Source organism: Bombyx mori, chromosome 12 (genome assembly GCF_030269925.1).
Source record: "Bombyx mori chromosome 12, ASM3026992v2".
NCBI lineage: Eukaryota > Metazoa > Arthropoda > Insecta > Lepidoptera > Bombycidae > Bombyx > Bombyx mori.
In genome coordinates, this window is record NC_085118.1 from 6,528,696 (window position 1) to 6,549,015 (window position 20,320).

General features: G+C 35.2%; 1 protein-coding gene and 1 long non-coding RNA gene across 2 annotated transcripts in view; one reads left to right on the forward strand and one right to left on the reverse strand.

The window, feature by feature from the left end:
• LOC105842127 (uncharacterized) lies at nucleotides 1-10,522 on the forward strand. The gene is made up of 6 exons (XR_001139892.3): nucleotides 1-107; nucleotides 1,860-2,017; nucleotides 3,390-4,230; nucleotides 6,352-6,545; nucleotides 7,244-7,320; nucleotides 8,272-10,522. It is a non-coding gene; the product is annotated as an uncharacterized LOC105842127 (long non-coding RNA).
• LOC101740553 (inactive pancreatic lipase-related protein 1) overlaps nucleotides 9,295-20,320 on the reverse strand; it is a 29,120-nt gene continuing 18,094 nt past the window's right edge. Inside the window, exons 5-8 of the mRNA XM_004929415.5 lie at nucleotides 18,021-18,172; nucleotides 14,944-15,164; nucleotides 11,257-11,413; nucleotides 9,295-10,915 (exon numbers count right to left, since the gene is read on the reverse strand). Of these exons, the coding sequence (XP_004929472.2) occupies nucleotides 10,810-10,915; nucleotides 11,257-11,413; nucleotides 14,944-15,164; nucleotides 18,021-18,172 (636 nt within the window). The 3' untranslated portion in view covers nucleotides 9,295-10,809. The remainder of the gene's footprint in view (nucleotides 10,916-11,256; nucleotides 11,414-14,943; nucleotides 15,165-18,020; nucleotides 18,173-20,320) is intronic.

A 20,320-nucleotide genomic window follows, 5' to 3' on the forward strand; every position in this document is an offset into this window, starting at 1 on the left:
CTATTGTATCGTCTGTTTCCCACGACATGTCATGAATACGCCGTGTGATACGAAAGTGTCTCATAAATTCACCTTGAGTACAATACTAGAGATATGGCGTTCGGATTGTAAGTACAAAACATTTTAATTGTATCGAAAAATTATGGTTCAAATTATGGTATTCAAACGATTTGATGCTCCGTAACATGAGAGAGGAATAGCTGGCAATGAGTCGTTCCATTGTCACGTTGTGTATTAATCACATTGTTTAGCTTAACGTTTGTATGAAGCCTAATCCCAAAGTCGTCCGGGGAACTCGTTTCGAGTAATATAAATCTTCATCATCATCATCAGCCTTTATCTGCTCACTGCTGGACATAGGCCTTTCCCAATGCCTTCCACGTAATGCAGTCCTCCGCCTTCCGCATCCTACGACTTCCCGCCGTGCGCACTAAGTCGTCAGTCCACCTGGTTGGAGGACGCCCCACGCTCCTTGTACCCATCCGTGGCCTCCATTCGAGGACTTTCCTCCCCCACCTGGCGTCGCAGGCTCGACAGATGTGACCGGCCCATTACCACTTCAGCCTGCTAGCTTTAAATTATTAAATTTATAAATCTTCATAATTATATTCAAATCCTTTAGCAGCTAAATTTTTTTCCTAGTAAATAAGTACCTAGCTCGAACGAAGTTATGTATTGTTGAGTCATTGCTTATAAGAATTTGGTTAATTATTAGCGATAGGTTGTATTCTGAACTTGCATGTTGGTATTTACCAATATTCTGTCTATTTCTTAAGCAAAGCCTAAGCTTCTCTTCAGCGAGCATGATTGGCTCGTCAATCTACTAGATAATGACTCTAGACTTTTGTACCACGTGGCCCGTTTGATCAACGTCTTTGTTATAATAGTCTAAGGTTGGATGTGCTTACTACAAGCTTAAAAAAATGTTTCCCGCCTCGTTTAGTTTGTGGCAACACTCTAACTGTAGTTCAATGAACTCCGACAACCCATAGACACTAGTGTGAGCTAATGTCTACACATTTACGTTCGACAATCGTCTGTGAGTTACTTGCTCATCTGTAGCTACTAGCTATAATAAGGGATTTATTTATACCAGTTAATCCAAAATTGCAGTAGGCAGCGGCTTGGCTCTGCCCCTGGCATTGCTGAAGTCCATGGGCGACGGTAACCACTCACCATCAGGTGGGCCGTATGCTCGTCTGCCTACAAGTAAAAAAAAAACAAAAAAAAAATTGTGTCAAGTACCTTAATTGCCTTTATAAAAGAGTACACATTAAACTAATTCTCTTAGTAACAAATATACGGCCTAGCTACAGTAGTTTAACGTTTCATTGCTATATAACTTAAAGTCGTCGTGGCCTAAAGGATAAGACGTCCGATGCATTCGTATGAAGCGATGCACCGGTGTTCGAATCCCGCAGGCAGGTACCAATTTTTCTAATGAAATACGTACTCAGCAAAAGTTCACGATTGACTTCCACGGTGAAGGAATAACATCGTGTAATAAAAATGAAACCCGCAAAATTATAATTTGCGTAAACACTGGTGGTAGGACCTCTTGGGAGTCCGCACGGGTAGGTACCACCACCCCGCCTATTTCCGCCGTGAAGCAGTAATGCGTTTCGGTTCGAAGGGCGGGGTAGCCGTTGTAACTATACTGAGAGACCTTAGAACTTATATCTCGAGGTGGTTGGCGCATTTACGTTCTAGATGTCTATAGGCTCCAGTAACCACTTAACATCAGGTGGGCTGTGAGCTCGTCCATCCATCTAAGCAATAAAAAAAAATAAAAAAAATCATTGAACAGGCATCCTCTTAATTCTTAATAACTGGGTAAATGTTTCTAAATTTTTTTTCAGTTTACTAGTAACAGCTATAATAGCTTTCGGAACATATTTTGCGACAAAATATTTTATGAATCGTCCAGAAATTGATATGGAAATCGAAACAGAAGCTGCTACCGAAACGCATACGAATAAATATTATTTTTAACTTCACACTCTCTTCAGGATAATAGGTTTGTTTTTTATGTCTCAAAAATACCTCTATGATGAATTTTAATACAGTACACACAATGTGTGTGTTTTTTACACTGCACACAATGTGTTCAATCGATGTATAGGCAAATATACATAGGCAAAAACCGAAAAAGTCCTTTTCCCCTGTGTTCTACAGATTTTTTGTATTACAGCTATTAACGAGCTATAAGTGTTATCAATAAATATTTGCAACGAATTTTTCCCTATTATAACAAAAATTGAATACCAAAATTTTCACACTGTTCCAAAAAAAGATACCCACTAAAACAAATGAAAAAATAGCACATACAAAAAAAATTCAAAATGTTGAGGTAATTAATGTCAATAATAATTTCGAGCGTTGGCTGAACGTGAAATTCGGTAAATTTTAATAATTCTTCTTACGTCAATGTTACACTATCACGCTGTCATTTCGAGAATATGAAATGAAGCCCTATATTGGAAAACCTATGTACAAGTATGAACCCACAAGGTAAATGGGCTGTTATAAACAGAACTGGTATCGTATGAATTATTATTTTATTGTATCATTTATCTGAAATATTCCGAATTTGTTTAATTACTACATAACTGCAAACAAAAATATTGTGGTTTTTTTTTGTAAACACGTTTCGCTGAATCTCAAATTTAAGAGTAATGCGAGAAAAAATATTGTATTTGCTAAGAGTATCTCGCCGTGTTCGAATGTGGTTGATAAATAGCCTGTTAAATTAATTATTATTGAAAACAATGGCAGTAGCCGGTCTGTAAGTAATTTAAATAAAAATATTTCATTTTGTATGTAAATTCCCTTTACGCGAGGCAGCTCGATTTTCAGCAGTATATCACTGCTAATCGGCATAATTTTTATACTTTTTATTTCGCAATTTTTATTCTGCTTTCTTTGTTAATAATTCAATTAAATAAAATTTTCAAGAATACGTAATGAATTAAAGTTTGTTTAATTTTTATTGTTATTAATAGTCTATGTGATTAAATCTAATAGATTCAATTTCTTTTACTAAACTTTAACAAAATCAAAAGGTTTCTTTTTTAAATATTAGAAATATTTTTCACCTGTATGAGCAGCTGGGTGGTATTATAATAATAGCCCCTCATGTGAAGTTACTCGCGTCTATCAATATTAAGTTTTACTTTTGCAAAAAGTAAGGAGACGAACTCACAGCCTGTCTTTAAATGTACTATTATTAGCTCATAGATATCACAACGTGAAGATTTCTCTTGAGACACAGGTTGAATTATCAATGAATTATCAATGCGACGTGACGAACAAGAATTTCGTTTGTCTTTTGTTCGTTTGCAACGTAATTAGTCTCTTGAATATGCTACCATATATTTTTTAATTTTCAGAGCACTTTTGGTAGGAGCCATCATGGTGTCCATATATCTTGGAGGCAAATATCTATTAGAAATGGACCGTATGAACAATGACGTGCCTATGGCGAATTTAACTGGTCTAGGTTGAGAAACACGTTGTTTTAATGTTACGTTAATTTAAATCTGTTAAATTAGTTAATTTTAATTTATTATTAATTTTAGGCGAAGAAAGGATAGAACGATTGTTGTCTGGAAAATTGTATTGATATGATTTATAAATAAAATGTTTCAGTGAATATGTCATTAATTTCATTTTAATCGCTAAAACGTCCGTATATTGACAGCCATCTTACATGATTAAATTTGTGTATTTTATCTTCATTAATTTTCATATTATCTAAATATAAAATTATGTCATACCATTTATCTTTCTTCGAAAATAATGTGGTAGAGTTCTTGAAGTTTGATATTCCTAACGTATGTATTAAAGCGGTGGTAATCAATAATTATTGAATTGTTTTAGCATTCGTGTAGAAATATTATTATAATAAAAACATTATGAGCTATGAATAACGAAAAATAGACATTAAAATGTCAGTATAAATAACACCAAGACCAAATAGTATCGTGATTCATTTGTTTTTGTTCATATTACAATGAGCCAAACAAGAGTGTTATTTTTTAAACATAGCGATGTTTTCACAATGAAATATCAGCGGCTATGATTTTATTGTTTATATTATACTAAATGATCACTCGTTTGTTCATCAGTCCAGTATAATCTCGGCTGTGATTCAAAGGTGTTATAAATTAATGTTAAACTTAAAAAAACGCTTTGACACATTGTCTTCGTAAAGGTTATGGAAGCTGGATTGTGAGTAACGTTTAGTATTTTTTTATTTGATAATAAGAATTGATTTTATAGCGCGCCTTTGGTTCAGTTGGATCGTGCCTAACCTACAAGGCTCGTACAACTGTTTTGAATTTGGATATTAGTTGGTATTAAAATTGCTAATTACAAATTAAATGATAACAGTAGTAGTGTCTCAAATTATATTTATTCATACATTTTTTTTATTGTCTAGATAGGTGGACGAACTCACAGCCTACCTGGTGTTAAGTGGTTACCGAAGTCCTAGACATCTATAAGGTAAATACCGCCACCCACCTTGAGATATGAGTTCTAAAGTTTCAGTATAGTTGTAACGGCTGCTCCGCCTTTAAAACCGAAACGCATTACTGTTTCACGACAGAAATTGATAGGGTGGTGGCACCTGGGAGGCGCCGGAGTGCGACATAGCCCGGTTCGTTACCCCCCTTGACCGGGAATCCGTAAATGGATTCCACAGTGCTAAAAAAAAGGTGGTGGCATCTACCCGTGCGGACTTATCAGAGGTCTTACCACCAGTAAGATACATACCTAGTCAGGTCATAAATTCTGTCACATGTTTAATGTAAAATAATTGAAACAAGTTTATTCATTATGTAACCATTCATATACCAAAATGAACATAACAAAACATAGATTCTTATGACACTAAAGTTTAGTCAAAATGACCTCAGTGATTTTGAATACAGGCCTTCAATCTGCGCGGCCAGTCGTCTATCGCAGCACGAACGAGGTCCATGTCAATATCGGCGGCTGCCTTAATCAAGGATGTCTTGAGTGACTCCAAATTGGGATGAGGCTTTGAGCACGCCTTTTCCTCCAAGTGTTGCCATATCTTGTAATCTAACGGATTCAAATCTGGACTGGAGGAGGGCCAGTCTTCGTGCCGGATGAAGTCGATTTCACGCGCCGCCAGCCATTCTTGTGTGCTCTTCGCTCTATGAGCTGGCGCCGAATCTTGTTGGAATACCCAGTGCCTGTTATTGAACATGGTATGAGAAACAGGTTCCACATGGTTCGTCAGGACTGTATTTTGATACACAACTGCATTCGTTTTTACACCTTTCTCACAAAAATGTACCTCTGTTAAGCCCCAATAAGAAACTCCCAACCATACCATGAGCGAGGATGGAAAATGACCTCGTTGGACACGCGGAATACGGTTGCTCTCTTCTTCACTACTGTGTGCGTACACCTTATCATTTTGTTTGTTGTAGCTCTCTTCTACGGTAAAAATTTTTTCATCCGAAAAAAGAATTTCCCGATATTTTTTTCCCGCGTACCGCTTCAACAAAGCGCGGCATCTCTTCAGTCTCAGGTCCATTAGACGAGCATTCAAACGATGTCCTGTTTTTCTTCGATATGCCCGAAGCCCTAAGTCTTCATTTAACACCCTTTTCACCGTGGTTCTGCTTAACCCCATCTGAAGGGCCAACAGTTTCTGCTTACGTTTGGGGTTTCTTTGAATTCGCGCCTTCACAGCTTTTATCACTGCTGGAGTCCTAACAGACCGAGGGCGACCACTTCTTGACCTGTCATCTACACTAGAGTCTTCATTGTATCGTTTGATGGACGATAAACGAATCTTTTGGTTATATTCAAATTTTTCAGTATGTTAAAAATTTGAATTGGCGCGTAACCGCAACGATGCAACGCAATAACTGCAACACGGTCTTCTTTAAGCGTCCGCTCCATATTGAAAAATGAGTAAAATTCTAAAAGTATACATTTTTATTTTCATGAACAATTCGAAATTCGAATTCAATAAACTTTTTTGTGGCCAGCATTCTAAAAGAAAAGTTTTTACTGTGTGACAATACTTATGACCTGACTAGTTATATTCTTCCACCCCTGGTTTTTAAATTGAGTACAATTAGTGAGTGTTACAAGTTACGGGTTGATGCTACAGTTCCGCCTACCTTTGGCGGGCAATCATTGTAATTGTTGAGCTACAACGATGAACATCGATCGCAAGCTTTCAACACTAAAAATGTTTGTTTTTTAAGAAAACACAGAAACTTGCTTGGTAAAAAGATATGGCAAGATATTTTGTATAAGTTATGGTATTATTATGTAAAATTACGTAATATTTTGGTTTTTTTTTAGGTTTTTATTGACCGGAGTGCTAATGTTTGGTTTGTTCTTGGTCGGTGAAGATGTACGTAAAATGGTAGATAAATTAATTAAATTAGATGGAAAAACAGGTGACGGATATTCACAGTACGCTGATTTCGCTAACGACTCACAATTTTAAGGACCGAGATTATACTTATACTGCGATTTTTGTAACCAAATACAATGTAAGTATTTTCTAGGGTTCCATGAGCAGTAGGGTTACTTTAAAGCAGGGGCTCCCAAACTTATTTTGTCTACTACCCACTTTGAGAATAAATTATTATTTAGCGCCCCCCTTTTATTAACCTACATAAAAACCACTATAGCGAGAACTCAGCCGGTGTCTAAGAGTCCTCCTAAATGAAATTACAAATCGCTTACCAAGTCTCTACACAACACCCCCATTTTTTTTCTGGGTCTCTTACTGCCCCCCTTTAGGCTTGCAGCGCCCACAAGGGGGCGTTATCGCCCACTTTGAGAAAGGCTGCTTTAAAGGTTTAATTCCGCGTTTATTCTTTGCATTTTAACATATTCATCCTTTCCAATAGTTTGTAATTTAAGTACTTACGTATTTTGTGCTTTAAAAAATTGTTTATTTTATTTATAAAAAAATCATATTATAACGATATATTGTACGATTAATTGCGCTGAAATAGAATAATAAACTGAATAATATTTTACTTCATTGCTACTGAAATACCCCTTATCCGGACTATCTAGTATCACACACATTATACAAATGTCTTTTTAATATATAATCCTTTTTTTTTTGTTAATGTCGATTGCACATGTGTGCTTAACGACTATAACTTAATATGTAATGTTTATGTGCGGTGAAAAGTATTTTAGTAAAATGTTTTATTTCTTTCATATTTGTTTTCAGAGCTGAGTCATTTAGGAGAAAACTATAAATTATTTTGATGCTACAAGCTGGTGATTATTTACTATGGCAGTGGGAATGTAAGTTTAAATTGATATGTACATATTTATTTAATATTATTTGATTGAGACATTCATCTTGTCAGGCCGGTGGACAGGAATTTTGCTGTCTCCTTGAAATTATTCTTTATAAGCGTTACAGTATGATTATAAATTAACAGCACGAACCTATCTCCTCCATTGGGCGTCCATAAGCTGCGGCTGAAGGATTCATCAGAGTAGGACCAGCAGCGTTTTTTTTAGTATTAAGCCAGTAGTACACTGCAACCACAAAACGGAATATACTGGTGGCAAGACGTATTCTGAAGCTACATGGGTGTGTGGTTACCACTATGTTTCCTATTTTAATCGCAAAGCATAAGTTCCGGTTTAAACGACATAGCGGTCATTATATAACAGCCTTTACCAAAGTGGGTGATAGCGCCCCCTTGTGGGCGCTGCAGGCCTAAAGGGGCGGTAACAGACCCAGAAAAAAAATTGGGGCGTTGTGTAGAGGCTTGGGAGGCGATTTGTAATTTCATCTAGAAGGACTCTTAAGCCTGGTTCGGACTAGGCGAGTATTTTAGTCGAGTACCGAGTAATTTAGTAGCTAAATGTGTCTGAACACCAAAAATTTAGTCGAGTAGGTTAGTAAATAATTTAGTCAAGTCAATCCATTTTGTTCTATTTTTATCGGGCGAGTAGCGCCTCCCACCACGCGTCCGTGCTCACTGGCTCACTGACTAAGGTCAGGACTAAGGTGGTTTTAAGTAGGTGAAAAAATGAGGGCGCTAGAAAATAATTTATTCTCGAAGTGGGCAGTAGACACAATAAGTTTTGGAACCTCTATTATAAAATGTAATGGAGACTTCAACCTTATCTCTATGAGAAATCCCTTCAAGGCGAAGTTGGCAAAAAAGGGTGGGCAAAATTCATATCGTGATGTCTAGAAAGTTAAGATTACTTATACAATTACATATTTTCACTTTTCAGTGTCCTCTTGCTCGGTGCCTTTGCTTTTTCAATATTTTGGACGACAAAATTCGTCACAGAAGTTTATGGTACATCTAGTAATGCTACTACGCCCTTCCCGGATGTGACTCCGAATTCACATGCGGCAGAACTTATTGAATATGTTGAATAATTAGTGATTAATTTGACTTGATTTTATATGGTATTTAGCAGCAATTGAAGTTATTGTATTTACTCATAATGCACTATATCTAATTTAACAAATATATATTAAGATTACCATAATAATATGTATATGTCTGGCCGCCATCTTTTATTTGTGAACAGTTTCTATCTCTAAATATTTTATTAACGCTTTAACTGTCTATTTTAAAACATTAAAAAAAGTGAGCATTTTACTTTATAATAATGTATTCCGAAATGTTTCAGATATATTGTTCACTATTCGTTGGATATAACATTAAAATTCAATAAAATTACGTTTCCTTAACGTGACGGTAATAAACGATCTAACGGTAATGGATATCTGGAAAGCGTTCTTGGTGCAGAGGTATTATATATCCCACACTGCAACCTAGGAAATTATTTAAGGCTTTTTATTCAAATTCAATTTCGAATTATTCTCATGTTCCCAGTTTGAATAAAAAAAATACGTTGTACATTTTCTATATATCCATATTTTAAGTTGCACAGTACTACAATTAATAAACGTCGTCCAACCATCAATATAAAAAGGTAAGCCCGTAGTGGTACTAAAAGGATTTTAATCGCTATAGATGTGCAGGTGAGTTCTGCTATTAGAATTGGTATTAAATGTATATTTGAGATCATAGGCGTCTCATAGGAGTGTATGCCGCGGTCCAGTTTGACACATGAGACCGAAGCCTCAACAATATTGCGTAACAGCTGCACCACACCATGACAATGAGTGCATAATGGTAGACTTGAACAGGATTGTGGTAATTGCATATTAAGCGATTGATAGCACGTGTTTCACTTTTATTTAAATATGTTTTTTATTTTCAATCAATAATAAGACATTCAGTGTTTTTATCAATTTTATTAACGATAACAGTATTAACAAAACATGTTTCAAGTCTTTTTAAATTATATTAAAGATTTAAACATTAAAACAATTGCTTATTTATGTACTTGTGGAACACTTACAGTTAGTCATTAGTCATGTATTAAAAATAAAATAAAAGTAACCGAAACATTTTTCGAGTATCTTTAGATGAATCGTGCAATCCAGTACCATTTTCATACATTTAAACTTTAAAATAAAATATTAAAATTAATATATAATATAATAATATCAATAAATATAATGTTTGTTTCTCAAGCAGCCTTAAAACAATGTGAGAATTTGTCATTCTTGTCCATTTTAAAAAGCTTCGAAAAGCTTTAAAAATCTATCAGATTCATTTCTTCCAAATAATTCAATTATAATAATTTATAATATCGAAACAAAATAAATATCATCATAATATCATTCAATTTTGAATTTTTTATGAGGCTAAGTTAACTTAAAGTTATGAGAATAGTTATGATATATGTAATTTTAAATAGCACTTTTTTGCTTAATTAGAAATATTAATAGATAATGTTAATCGCGAATCAAAGCCTTCCATCAATTTTTTTATTTAATTGTACTAAATTGGAGTGATATAATTGAATAATTAACATTGACAAAAAATATTATATTTATTGAAGGTAATAAATAAGTATTTTGTGATGCTAAATATTGTTACTTCCTTAAGCTATTTAGATATTTATAATCAGAATCTACACACAATGAAGATACATACCATAAATATTAGTTATTGTTGCTTAATAACAGTTCACAAAAAATGCCTTGAATGTTACTTAAGTAAGTAAAATATAAGTCCGTTTTGACACAAATCTATAATATCTTATAAGTTTTCAAATATATTTGGTAACTACAATTTTTTTACTCCTAATTTATATAATCCGTACATCGCTCGATCAAAAAAACTCCTTCACCTTTCAAATTAGGTACAAATAACCCATAACATTTTTTTGTGAAAATCATATAAGGTAATTTTATTTGGATCAATAAAAAGCCACGGACGTTCATTAGAGTGTGTGGTGAGGTGGAACAACATTTGTCTTTGATTGAATTGAAAAAAAAAAATAAACTTAGTCACAAAAACAAACACGAAATTCTATAGTCTGTGATGATGTCATGTATTTTTTTATACTGAATAAGTCTTGTTACAATCAAATGTATAAATAAAAAAATGTATATTTGTGTGTTTGTTTAAGCTTTGCGCGTTCTTGTGATGTTCGTATTTTTTGAGCTTCTGTAGAGTGATCAAATGGCCTACTAAAAATATAGACCATATTATATAAAAATCTGTTTACAATAATTATTAAGTTTACAAATGAAACAATCACAATTTCATATTATATTATTGTTATTTTGAAATGCTATTTAAAACTTGCTAGAAGATCATAAGCTTACTATTTAACGACACATCTTTACAATAAAACGCTACATTTAGTTTTTTATTTCCTATTCTAGATGTACACAGTCACTTATGCTTTCTTTGTAGATTCTTTCTTTCTTTTCGGATACAATCCGTCGATTCCTTTCCCGAACGGAGTCTTTCCATTTGTTGTTAAGTAGTAAGATCCTTTCGCACTAAAAAAAATAAAGAAATAAATAATTTATTTCGCTATCAAAGCTTTTACTACCATTTATTGTATTTACTATTTTTTATTATGGTATTAAGTAGATAATCCGAACTATACTTTGTAAAGCGATGGTTTATTTACGTAGATTTTATTAGAGTAGATATTCTTTTAAAAATATAAAAAAATAGAAATAAAAATATTTCTGTTCTGTTGTCTGTTGAATGTTCTAAAGTAGTTCTTGAAGATATACTCTATCGCTGCATAAGGTCGTTGTTTTACGCGTCTCTAATTGAGTACTTGAATAATAGCGGCACTCCACGGCGCAGCGGCAGTCCAAAGTTCACTCACCTGTGATCACAATTAAAACCCATATATACCAATCCTAATTCGGGTGTGGGGTTATCTTTAAATTTGCTAAACGATTCTGCAGGAGATGCAGGGAAGGCCTCGGGATTCCTTACAGATTCGGCGTAGAATCTCCACGATCTCCAATGACTACATAAATCTTAAAGAGAAAAAATATAATAGCATTAAGCTGACTAGAAGGTAACGGTAAAACAGGATACCCACGATAAAGTTAATATTTTTTTTGTGAATGACTTGAACACAGTGATGTATGAACACATGTTTTCAGTGGTGGCAGGGCGTCTTGTGAGCCTACACGGGTAGATACCACCTGCCTATTCCTGCCGTGAAGCGTTAATGCGTTTCGGTTTGAAGGGTGAGGCAGCTGTGTAAATACATGAGATCTTAGAACTCATGTCTCAAGATGGGTGGCATCATTTACTTTGTTGCGGTAACCACTTCACACCAGGCAGATCGTCTAGGCGATAAATGCAAAAACATAACAATTATTGGTTTTCTCAATTTCATTGATAATCAGAAATTCTAGTAACATAATTAGTCTATAATGTGCATCGACAGTCTAAGAAATGTTATGTGTGGCATACCTCTGCTTTACTTTGGTACAGAGGCTTGTGTTTGTCAATATGCTCTATATTCAACTCAATATGCTTATAACAGTGGTACCAGAACTATTCCAGAACTATTCAGATACAGTTAGTTCTTTTTGTAACCAAAGAAACGTAAATTTCGAAAATTATATAATTTAATTCTACTTAGAACATATTATATTGCTTCATATTGCTTTCGTAATTATTTTAAATATCACCGCCATCTAAATTGCAATTCAATGCGTCGCGTCACACTAGACGGTTGACCGCAGAGGTCGTATGTTTAGGAATTGTGTTATATTGCGCGCATTCAACTAATAATAGTATTCGGTAACAGTTACTTTAAGGTAATTATTTATGTATACTAACTAACGATTCGTTAGATTAAAATATAGCGTAATAGTAGTGAGAATATAAAATGTATTTCATAAATGTCTTACAACAATAATTTGGTAGTTGTGGTAGCAAAACAAAATATTATTAAGTTATTGCATAGCTTTTATCGCGGGTTTTAAGCGCGGCGACCGAATCAAGAAATTCCGTAATGAAAAGAAAACCTAACACCCCCCACTCCGCCTACCACTGCATGCGCATCATGAAAAGTCTTCCCATCTCTCTCTCGCGCGGTCTAACTTATGAGTGTGAAGGGGACAGTTAATGTTTTGTTTTTGTTAATGTTTATAAATATAGCGTGGTCTTATTTTATTAATGTTTTAATATTAAATTATTATTGTGTAAATATAATTGCATAAGTAGATAAAAAATGCTATGCAATAGCTTTACCGCGGCAGTCCCCGAGTGCCACACGTGTTTTTTTTAGTAAACGAGTATTCAACTGGTCTTGGCTCTGTCCTTGGCATTGCTGACTTCCTTGAGCAACGGTAACCACTTTTTGGCGGCTCTCCGTCCACTCTCCGTCACGAGGGCCGTATGCCCTACCCTTATGCCCGTGTGACTACAAGGGCAATAAAACAGTAAACAGAAGCCCACGAAATAATGGCTGCAATTATTGGACGGTTTAATGGATTATTCTCAAGTTTCTAGTCACTAGTTATCATAAACAGATACTGTCAATCAAAACCAATACTTATTATTAGATTTGAGTGTAAAATCATTGTTTTATCATGCTTGTTTAATGCGTTATCGAGAAAACGATAAACTATCTTATCTCAAAGCTGGTGATATAACTGTAAATAGACGGAGGCAACTATTTTAAAATGGGGTGACAGTTTTAGAATTCAAAAGATAATCGTTGTGGTTGTGCGTAATATTCGAGATAATGTAGAGCATTTATCTGTTAATCTCAAATATGACAGTCATTGTATATCAGAATATTTACTAGATGTCTCAAAGTGGGAGGCGGTTTTCACATTGTGATGGCCATAGGTTCCAGTAATCAAATGAGAAGTGAACTAGTTCACGTAAATATGCGCAAAAAATCGATAAAATATCCTATATTTCAAACGTTTTCAATTCGTAACAAAAACCAGATGCCGATCAAGAAAATCATCTTTTCTTTACTAACTGGTCGACATGTGGTGCGGACGTCATCCGTCTCTTTATGCTTGTAAAAATATATTTAGAGAAAGCGAGAGACACGAGGTATCCCAAAGTTCATTGAACCGGTGTCAATATTAACACAACAAAACCGGTTTCATTATGCATTGCAACACGGTTGTTTTATAATAAGGCCAGAGTTTTTAAAATACCAACTGACAAATCAGACAATATTCTAGGATTTCATCAACATAGATTTTGATGAATCCAATTAAATCCTTTGTAATACAACAACATATTCTTAGTTCAAATCAAATTTGAACTGAGAATAATTACGATAGAGCAGGAAGATAGCTAGCTGCCTGAGACCTAGTCTTGGATTTTGATTTGATGAGTAAGGCAGCTAGATTGCTGATGGTTTTTTACGAGATAAATATGGTTTTATAATATACAGAACTATATTTTTTATTTGGTAAATGTTATCGTAGCAATAAGCGATTTTTTCGAACAATATATTTACCAATCATTTTGCACGCACACTTTTGGCTCAGTCCCAATAGTTTGTACTGTTTGTTTCTGTACCAAATTTTTGACACAGTTTGTATTTTGAGTTTTAAATATAAGCTCGAAGTCAAACTACCAAGGAAAACTAGGAGCATATAGGATTGAGAGAGACTTTTCGTTTTTTAAATAACAATGAAATATCTTTAAATTAAGTTACTTTTATTTATTAAGACCATAATGTAATAAATATCGGTTTTGATTTGGTAACCATTTCACTCTTTTAAAATAAGTCCAATTGATATTGATTGAAATATTGATATGAAAGTCATGCTTTCATGAAATTAAGGGGCTCATTAATCTTATCAGAAAGAGAGGATTGCATTTTTTACAAATATTTTATTTATAAATAAGGTGCCAAACATCGATTTTTAAGCTGCTTTAATGATTTTATTTTAAGTTTTAATCCTCAATTGACGGCTCTCTGAGTATTGAATATTACTTGAGCATACAGTTGCCCCGTTGTGAATACCACTAGCTACTTTGTAATATCCCAACGCGAAATTCTATTGTAGGTATTGTAAGAAACTGAATGGCCACTGCTTAAAGTGGCCAAATGTTTTATGGCAGAAATAGGTTGGTTTTCAACTCGGATAAAGTACACTTTACGACCCGCCACTGGTAATTTAGTCGAATATAATTTTAATATTATTCTGTTATAGCGGTATATACCGGAATGAATATGAGTGGCACATGTGACAGAGAAGTTGAGAAGTGCGCATTTGGGATGATATGGAGATGTGAATGAGACGAAATGAAAATGAGGCCGGTAAGAGAGTGTTAACTATGAATGTAGAAGGATATAGAGGAGGAGGTAGACCTAAGAAGAAATGGATGGATTGCGTGAAAGACGATTTATGTAAGAGGGGAGTGAGAGACGAAATGTTATATGACAGAGGAGTATGGAAGGAGAAACCCTGTTGCACCGACCCCAAGTGACTGGGAGAAGAACAGAATAATGATGATGATTATTCCGTTATCGCGGAAGTCTTCTTTGAAGGTAGCTATCTTTCAAAAAACTCACTATCATCTGATAAGGGTATAGGAGCGAATCTTGGGCATCCAGGCTGCGTGCTCTTGCCTCCGTTGGGCCAGAAGTCTGCCGTACCGGTCCGGACAGGAGCTCCGTATCCCCCTGCGTCTGTGTGAATAACATCCACAAACTCTGCATCTTTAGCGTTCACGTGTTCCATCATCACACCGTCCGGGTAGAATGCTGGAAAAGCAGGATCGAGGGCAGTTAATCTGAAATATTCGGTGGAGATACTTCAATTTTGACTCAGTAGTAGTAAAGGGTAGATAAGGTAAGCTTACCATGGGCATGACTCAAAAAATTCTTGCAACTTCGCTATTGACGCTACCAAAATTAAAAGCTAAAAGAAAGAAACAAGATTTGATCCGAGACATAATACTTGTAGCATCGTTTGTTATGGTATAGAGTGTCTTCTTACCGACTAAGCCTACCGTCAAAAAATATCTATATTTAGTTTCAATCAGTCGAATATGCGGCCCAAGAAAATTAAAAACATGATCTGAGTGGTATGATTCACATTAGTTCGCAGCAAATTATTCGACTTTATACGAAATATCAGTAGTTTCATGGCAACTTAAAACAGAATAATTAATCATTTATTTACCGATTACGAAAATACATTACAAAGAATACATATAGAATGACAATAAAATTTTTCTCAGCTGTGTGCACAACAATACAAAGAGTACCTTCTAATTTTTATTTCGTTTATACAGTCTGAAGTGTAAATTTCATTAGAAAAATAATTCAAATGCACCAAACTTGACCGTCGATTGAATGTAGGGCACATTCGGCCACACCACGCCCATTTCTCCCTTAAAATGGACTGACCAAGTTAAGATTGCAAAAATTGTTTCCCTGACTTGGAACGCATAGACCCGCAGCCCGAAAGATAGGAGCGGCGCCGGATATCTTATAACGTATCTTATACGGATATAACGAAATAGGCGGGGTGGTGGTACCTACCCGTACGCACCCACAGGACGTCCTACCGCCAGTAATTACCCAAATTATAATCTTGCGGGTTTGATTTTTATCATTCGGTGTTATTCCTTCACCGTGAAAGTAAATCGTCAACATTTGCTAAGGAAGTATTAGAAAATTTGGTACCTGCCTATGGGATTCGAGCACCGTTGCGTCTTATCCTTTAGGCCACGGCTACTTCAAAATAGTAAAGTATATAAAATGGTTAATCTTAATGTAATTATGTGAGGTCACAACACGAATATTACAATAAAAACAGTCCGATGTTGTTTTTGCTGACGTTACGCGTCACGTATGACCTTCAGGAACGATTGTGAGTTTTACAATTAAGCACGAACAATTTTTCTTAATCTTTATGAAAAAAGAGGTATGTACTACTATGTTTAAAATTGGAATGATAAGTTATGTAAGGTTTTCAGAAAGAAAAAAATAATAATTGGTAGAGCTCATTTCAAATTTTTTTGTTTTTTGAAATTGTGTTTTTGAACAACAACCAAATTGTTTGATGTATTTTTAAATGTGCTATTATATTTTAATATACATGTTTAAGTCCTAAATTCAAGTGTAATGATAAAATTTGCTAATAGCCATGAAGACAACAAATAATTATAACTTTTAAAAGATTTTGTTGGTTCATATTTATTATAGAAATTTATGAAATCATTTTGAAGTTAAGATTCTTATAATTTTATAGGCGAGCAACATCGTTAGAGGAAAGTAATCTAAGAAAAAGTAAGCAAGAATATATGAATTCACATAAAAGCGGTTTTCTAAAAAAAGAACAGTAACAAAAAGGAAGTCTGATTTTGTACTCAGCATATTCGAAATTCATATTTATATTACAACTAGCTGATCCGGCAGACTTCGTAGTTCCTCAATCGATAAATAAAAGACCTAAACATTTGTATAAAATAAACTTTAAAAAAAATCAAAAAGAATCCGTCCGACCGGGGACACATCAAAGGAAAAATAAAATTGTTATTTTTATGGAATTCCGAGCATTTTCATATTTATCTACCTTTTAAACCTTCTCTGGACTTGAATTATTCAATTCAAGACCAAAATTAGCCAAATCGGTCCAGCCGTTCGCGAGTTTTAGTGAGACTAACGAACAGCAATTCATTAGTATATATATAGATAGATTAGTTCGAGATTAACTATAGGAAAAATAAGCTTTTTCTTCCCTACTTAATATTTAGTAGCTTAAGATGCTATTCGAACTACGTACAGATTGGTAAATGATTACCCTAAGAGGCTCAAGCTGAGAGGACTTGCAAACATTAGCCATTAGCAAAAACATTGCTTCGCTGAATCTACCGACGAGAAACTCAGTAGGTGTTGTCTATGCGCAGGTTGCACATCGAACTCTTCGTTGCATCCGATGAGCTCGACGAGAACTGAGACCGGTACTTTAAGTACCTACAAGTGCCGAGAATGGGTCCGATAGGACATGTTTCGTGCGAAGGCGGCTTTGCGTTGCCCCGTCACCTTGGTCGAAGATATAATTCGTGGAAGCCTTGTTAAGAGGGTTACTTTACCCTCCTAAGGGTAGGACCCCTTGTGAGTCCGCGCGGGTAGGTACCACCACCCTGCCTACTTCTACCGTAAAGCAGTAATGCGTTTTGGTCTGAAGGGTGGGGCAGCCGTTGTAACTATACTTGAGACCTTAGAACTTATATCTCAAGGTGGGTGGCGCATTTACGTCGTAGATGTCTATGGGCCTAGTAACCAATTAACACCAGGTGGGCTGTGAGCTCGTTCACCCATCTAAGCAATAAAAAAATTAAAAAAAAACCTTGCCATGCTCCTTTCTCCAAGAAGAAGCCATTCCGACAGATCGGGTCTCAGAGAGTCCCCCACTACTCGAGTGTATGCTCCTTACCTAATATGGCAGGGTTGATGAGTTTGATGGATCGTGTCTTATGAGCTGGTGTGGCTTCTTCTTCTTTCCTCTTGTGATCATCCACGGGCGACAGCATATCCCCTCCAATTTTTTTAAACATAGCCTGGCTTACGTTTACCTTACAAGTAACTTATGGACTAAGTGGCAGGGACACGGTGCCACGGCACTAGAAAGCAATTACCTTTTAACGGTTTTATTATATTTGGTTCTCAGTTCTCTTCCTGTGTATCCCGCAACATGGCTGCCAAGCGAATGTCCAATGAGGTGTACTTTTTCAGAAGGTATGCCTGCGTCAATCAGTTTGTTTAATTGCTCGGCCGCTGCTGTTCCTACCTGAAATCAATTAAGTAGTTTGTTAAAGTAACCGTTTACTTGTTTTACGTAGCGACTACTTTAGAGATACAAACATAGACAAGCAGATGGGAAGTGATAAAGGTCAGGTTCGATGGAGCGTTACAGGAAATCCCTTGTCCAGTCTATTTATCCAGTCTACTTAATAAAAATTAAAGTAAATGATCATAATTGAAGAGAGAAGATCTCCATTAACGTTTTAATATTGACAACACCTGAAGTGTGTACTTTTTATTGAGTTTCAATTCAACTGTAATAAGGACAGTTAAGGGCTTACTTCATTATATAAATAATTTTGTAATGGTGAAATATTGCTAGATTTAAGTCACAATTCCTGTTCCAACCTCCACCCACCGACGCCGAAAACTAGGTGGGTGAAATAAACAGTCCACGTGTGTGTTGATGAAGGTTACAAACTATCTGAATATGTATTAATTACTACGTGTAGCGTGGTCATGGTCACGGTAATTGCTCTACATTTTACTAAATTTGAATTCCTTTAAAATACTTAATTTTTTTAGCCTTTTGAGAAGAAAATATAGTATTCATGTTTTAATTTTTATTCGACACATTTCGCATTAAACCTATTTGTAAGTGAACTTTTTTTAATGAGCATTTGAATTTCGAGTAAAAAAACTCAACTCAAACTCGAACAATAAAGGGAATCGATGATTTATTAATTTCGTATTTGTATGGTTTTTTTTTTTTTGCTTAGATGGGTGGACGAGCTCACAGCCCACCTGGTGTTAAGTGGTTACTGGAGCCCATAGACATCCACAACGTAAATGCGCCACCCACCTTGAGATACAAGTTCTAAGGTCTCAAGTATAGTTACAAAGGCTGCCCCACCCTTCAAACCGAAACGCATTACTGCTTCACGGCAGAAATAGGCAGGGTGGTGGTACCTACCCGCGCGGACTCACAAGAGGTCCTACCACCAGTAAAAATGTGTTTTTATTGTTCCACATCGAGTTTCTATAGCGGCCATCAGCAGCCGAAGTGTCTAGCCTACGCAATTATTATACAATTTAAATTCCAACGACATTGTTGGGTTAACGTTCTGATGTCGTAAGTATTTTGAAGGTGAACCGTTTAAACTGGTTTTATGTAATTTTTACCTGTGATTTAAGAAAATTTATTTGTTACGTTATAAAACCGGTATTTGGTCGCCGTGATAAAGGCATAAGTGGCTTGTTATTGTTCATAAGAAAGTGACTACGGGTTACGTGTTAATACAGGTTTCAGAATTGCTTCTATTAAATTTTACGTATTATGAGTAAGTAGAATTACAATGAGGCAGTTCTTCAAGTAAACTTGTTTTGTAATAATGGGCTTTCACGAGTCGTAAATATAATAACTTGTTCTATACTTAATTTTAATGCATTCTTTCTGACGTTTTTGTTTACTTTTATACAGTAACAATAACAGTTGAGATTATAAAATCTGTAGGAAGTTATAATAAGTTATTTTTTATTTTTATATTACTTAGATAGGTGGATGAACTCACAGACCACCTGGTGTTAAGTGGTTACTGGAGCTCATAGACATCTACGACGTAAATGCGCCACCCACCTTGAGATATAAGTTCTAAGGTCTCAGTATAGTTACAATCGTGAATAATGAAAAATACGATCAGTTTAGATTTAATCAAGCGTATAGGATATGCAATATTTATTGAAAAGGATTACGTTTTGAGAATCGCTTTTACGTTTGAGAGAGTCGTCACTAACTAATATTATATTCTTAAAGAAAAAAATATTTATTTTATATACTCCTCACCTCTCTTCTCGCACTTAGAATTTCGGATGTTTTAACTAACAAAAATTATATTTATATACAACTCTACAAGGGTAGACTATTGAGCATCTCGAAACGAAATCTCTCGTTTTACGGCCGTCTGGTGTAGTGTTAAGTGACATGGTCACTACATAAGGGGGTCGCGGGTTCGAGTCCCGCCAAGGGAAGATATTTGTATGATAAATATAAATGTCTTTTCCAGGGTTATGGATGTATATTAAATATATGTATGTGTATAATAAAAATCTTACATTTATTTCCGTTATCTGGTACCTGTAACACAAGTTCTTTACGAACTTATCACGGGGCTAATTAACGTGGCGTGATCGTTAG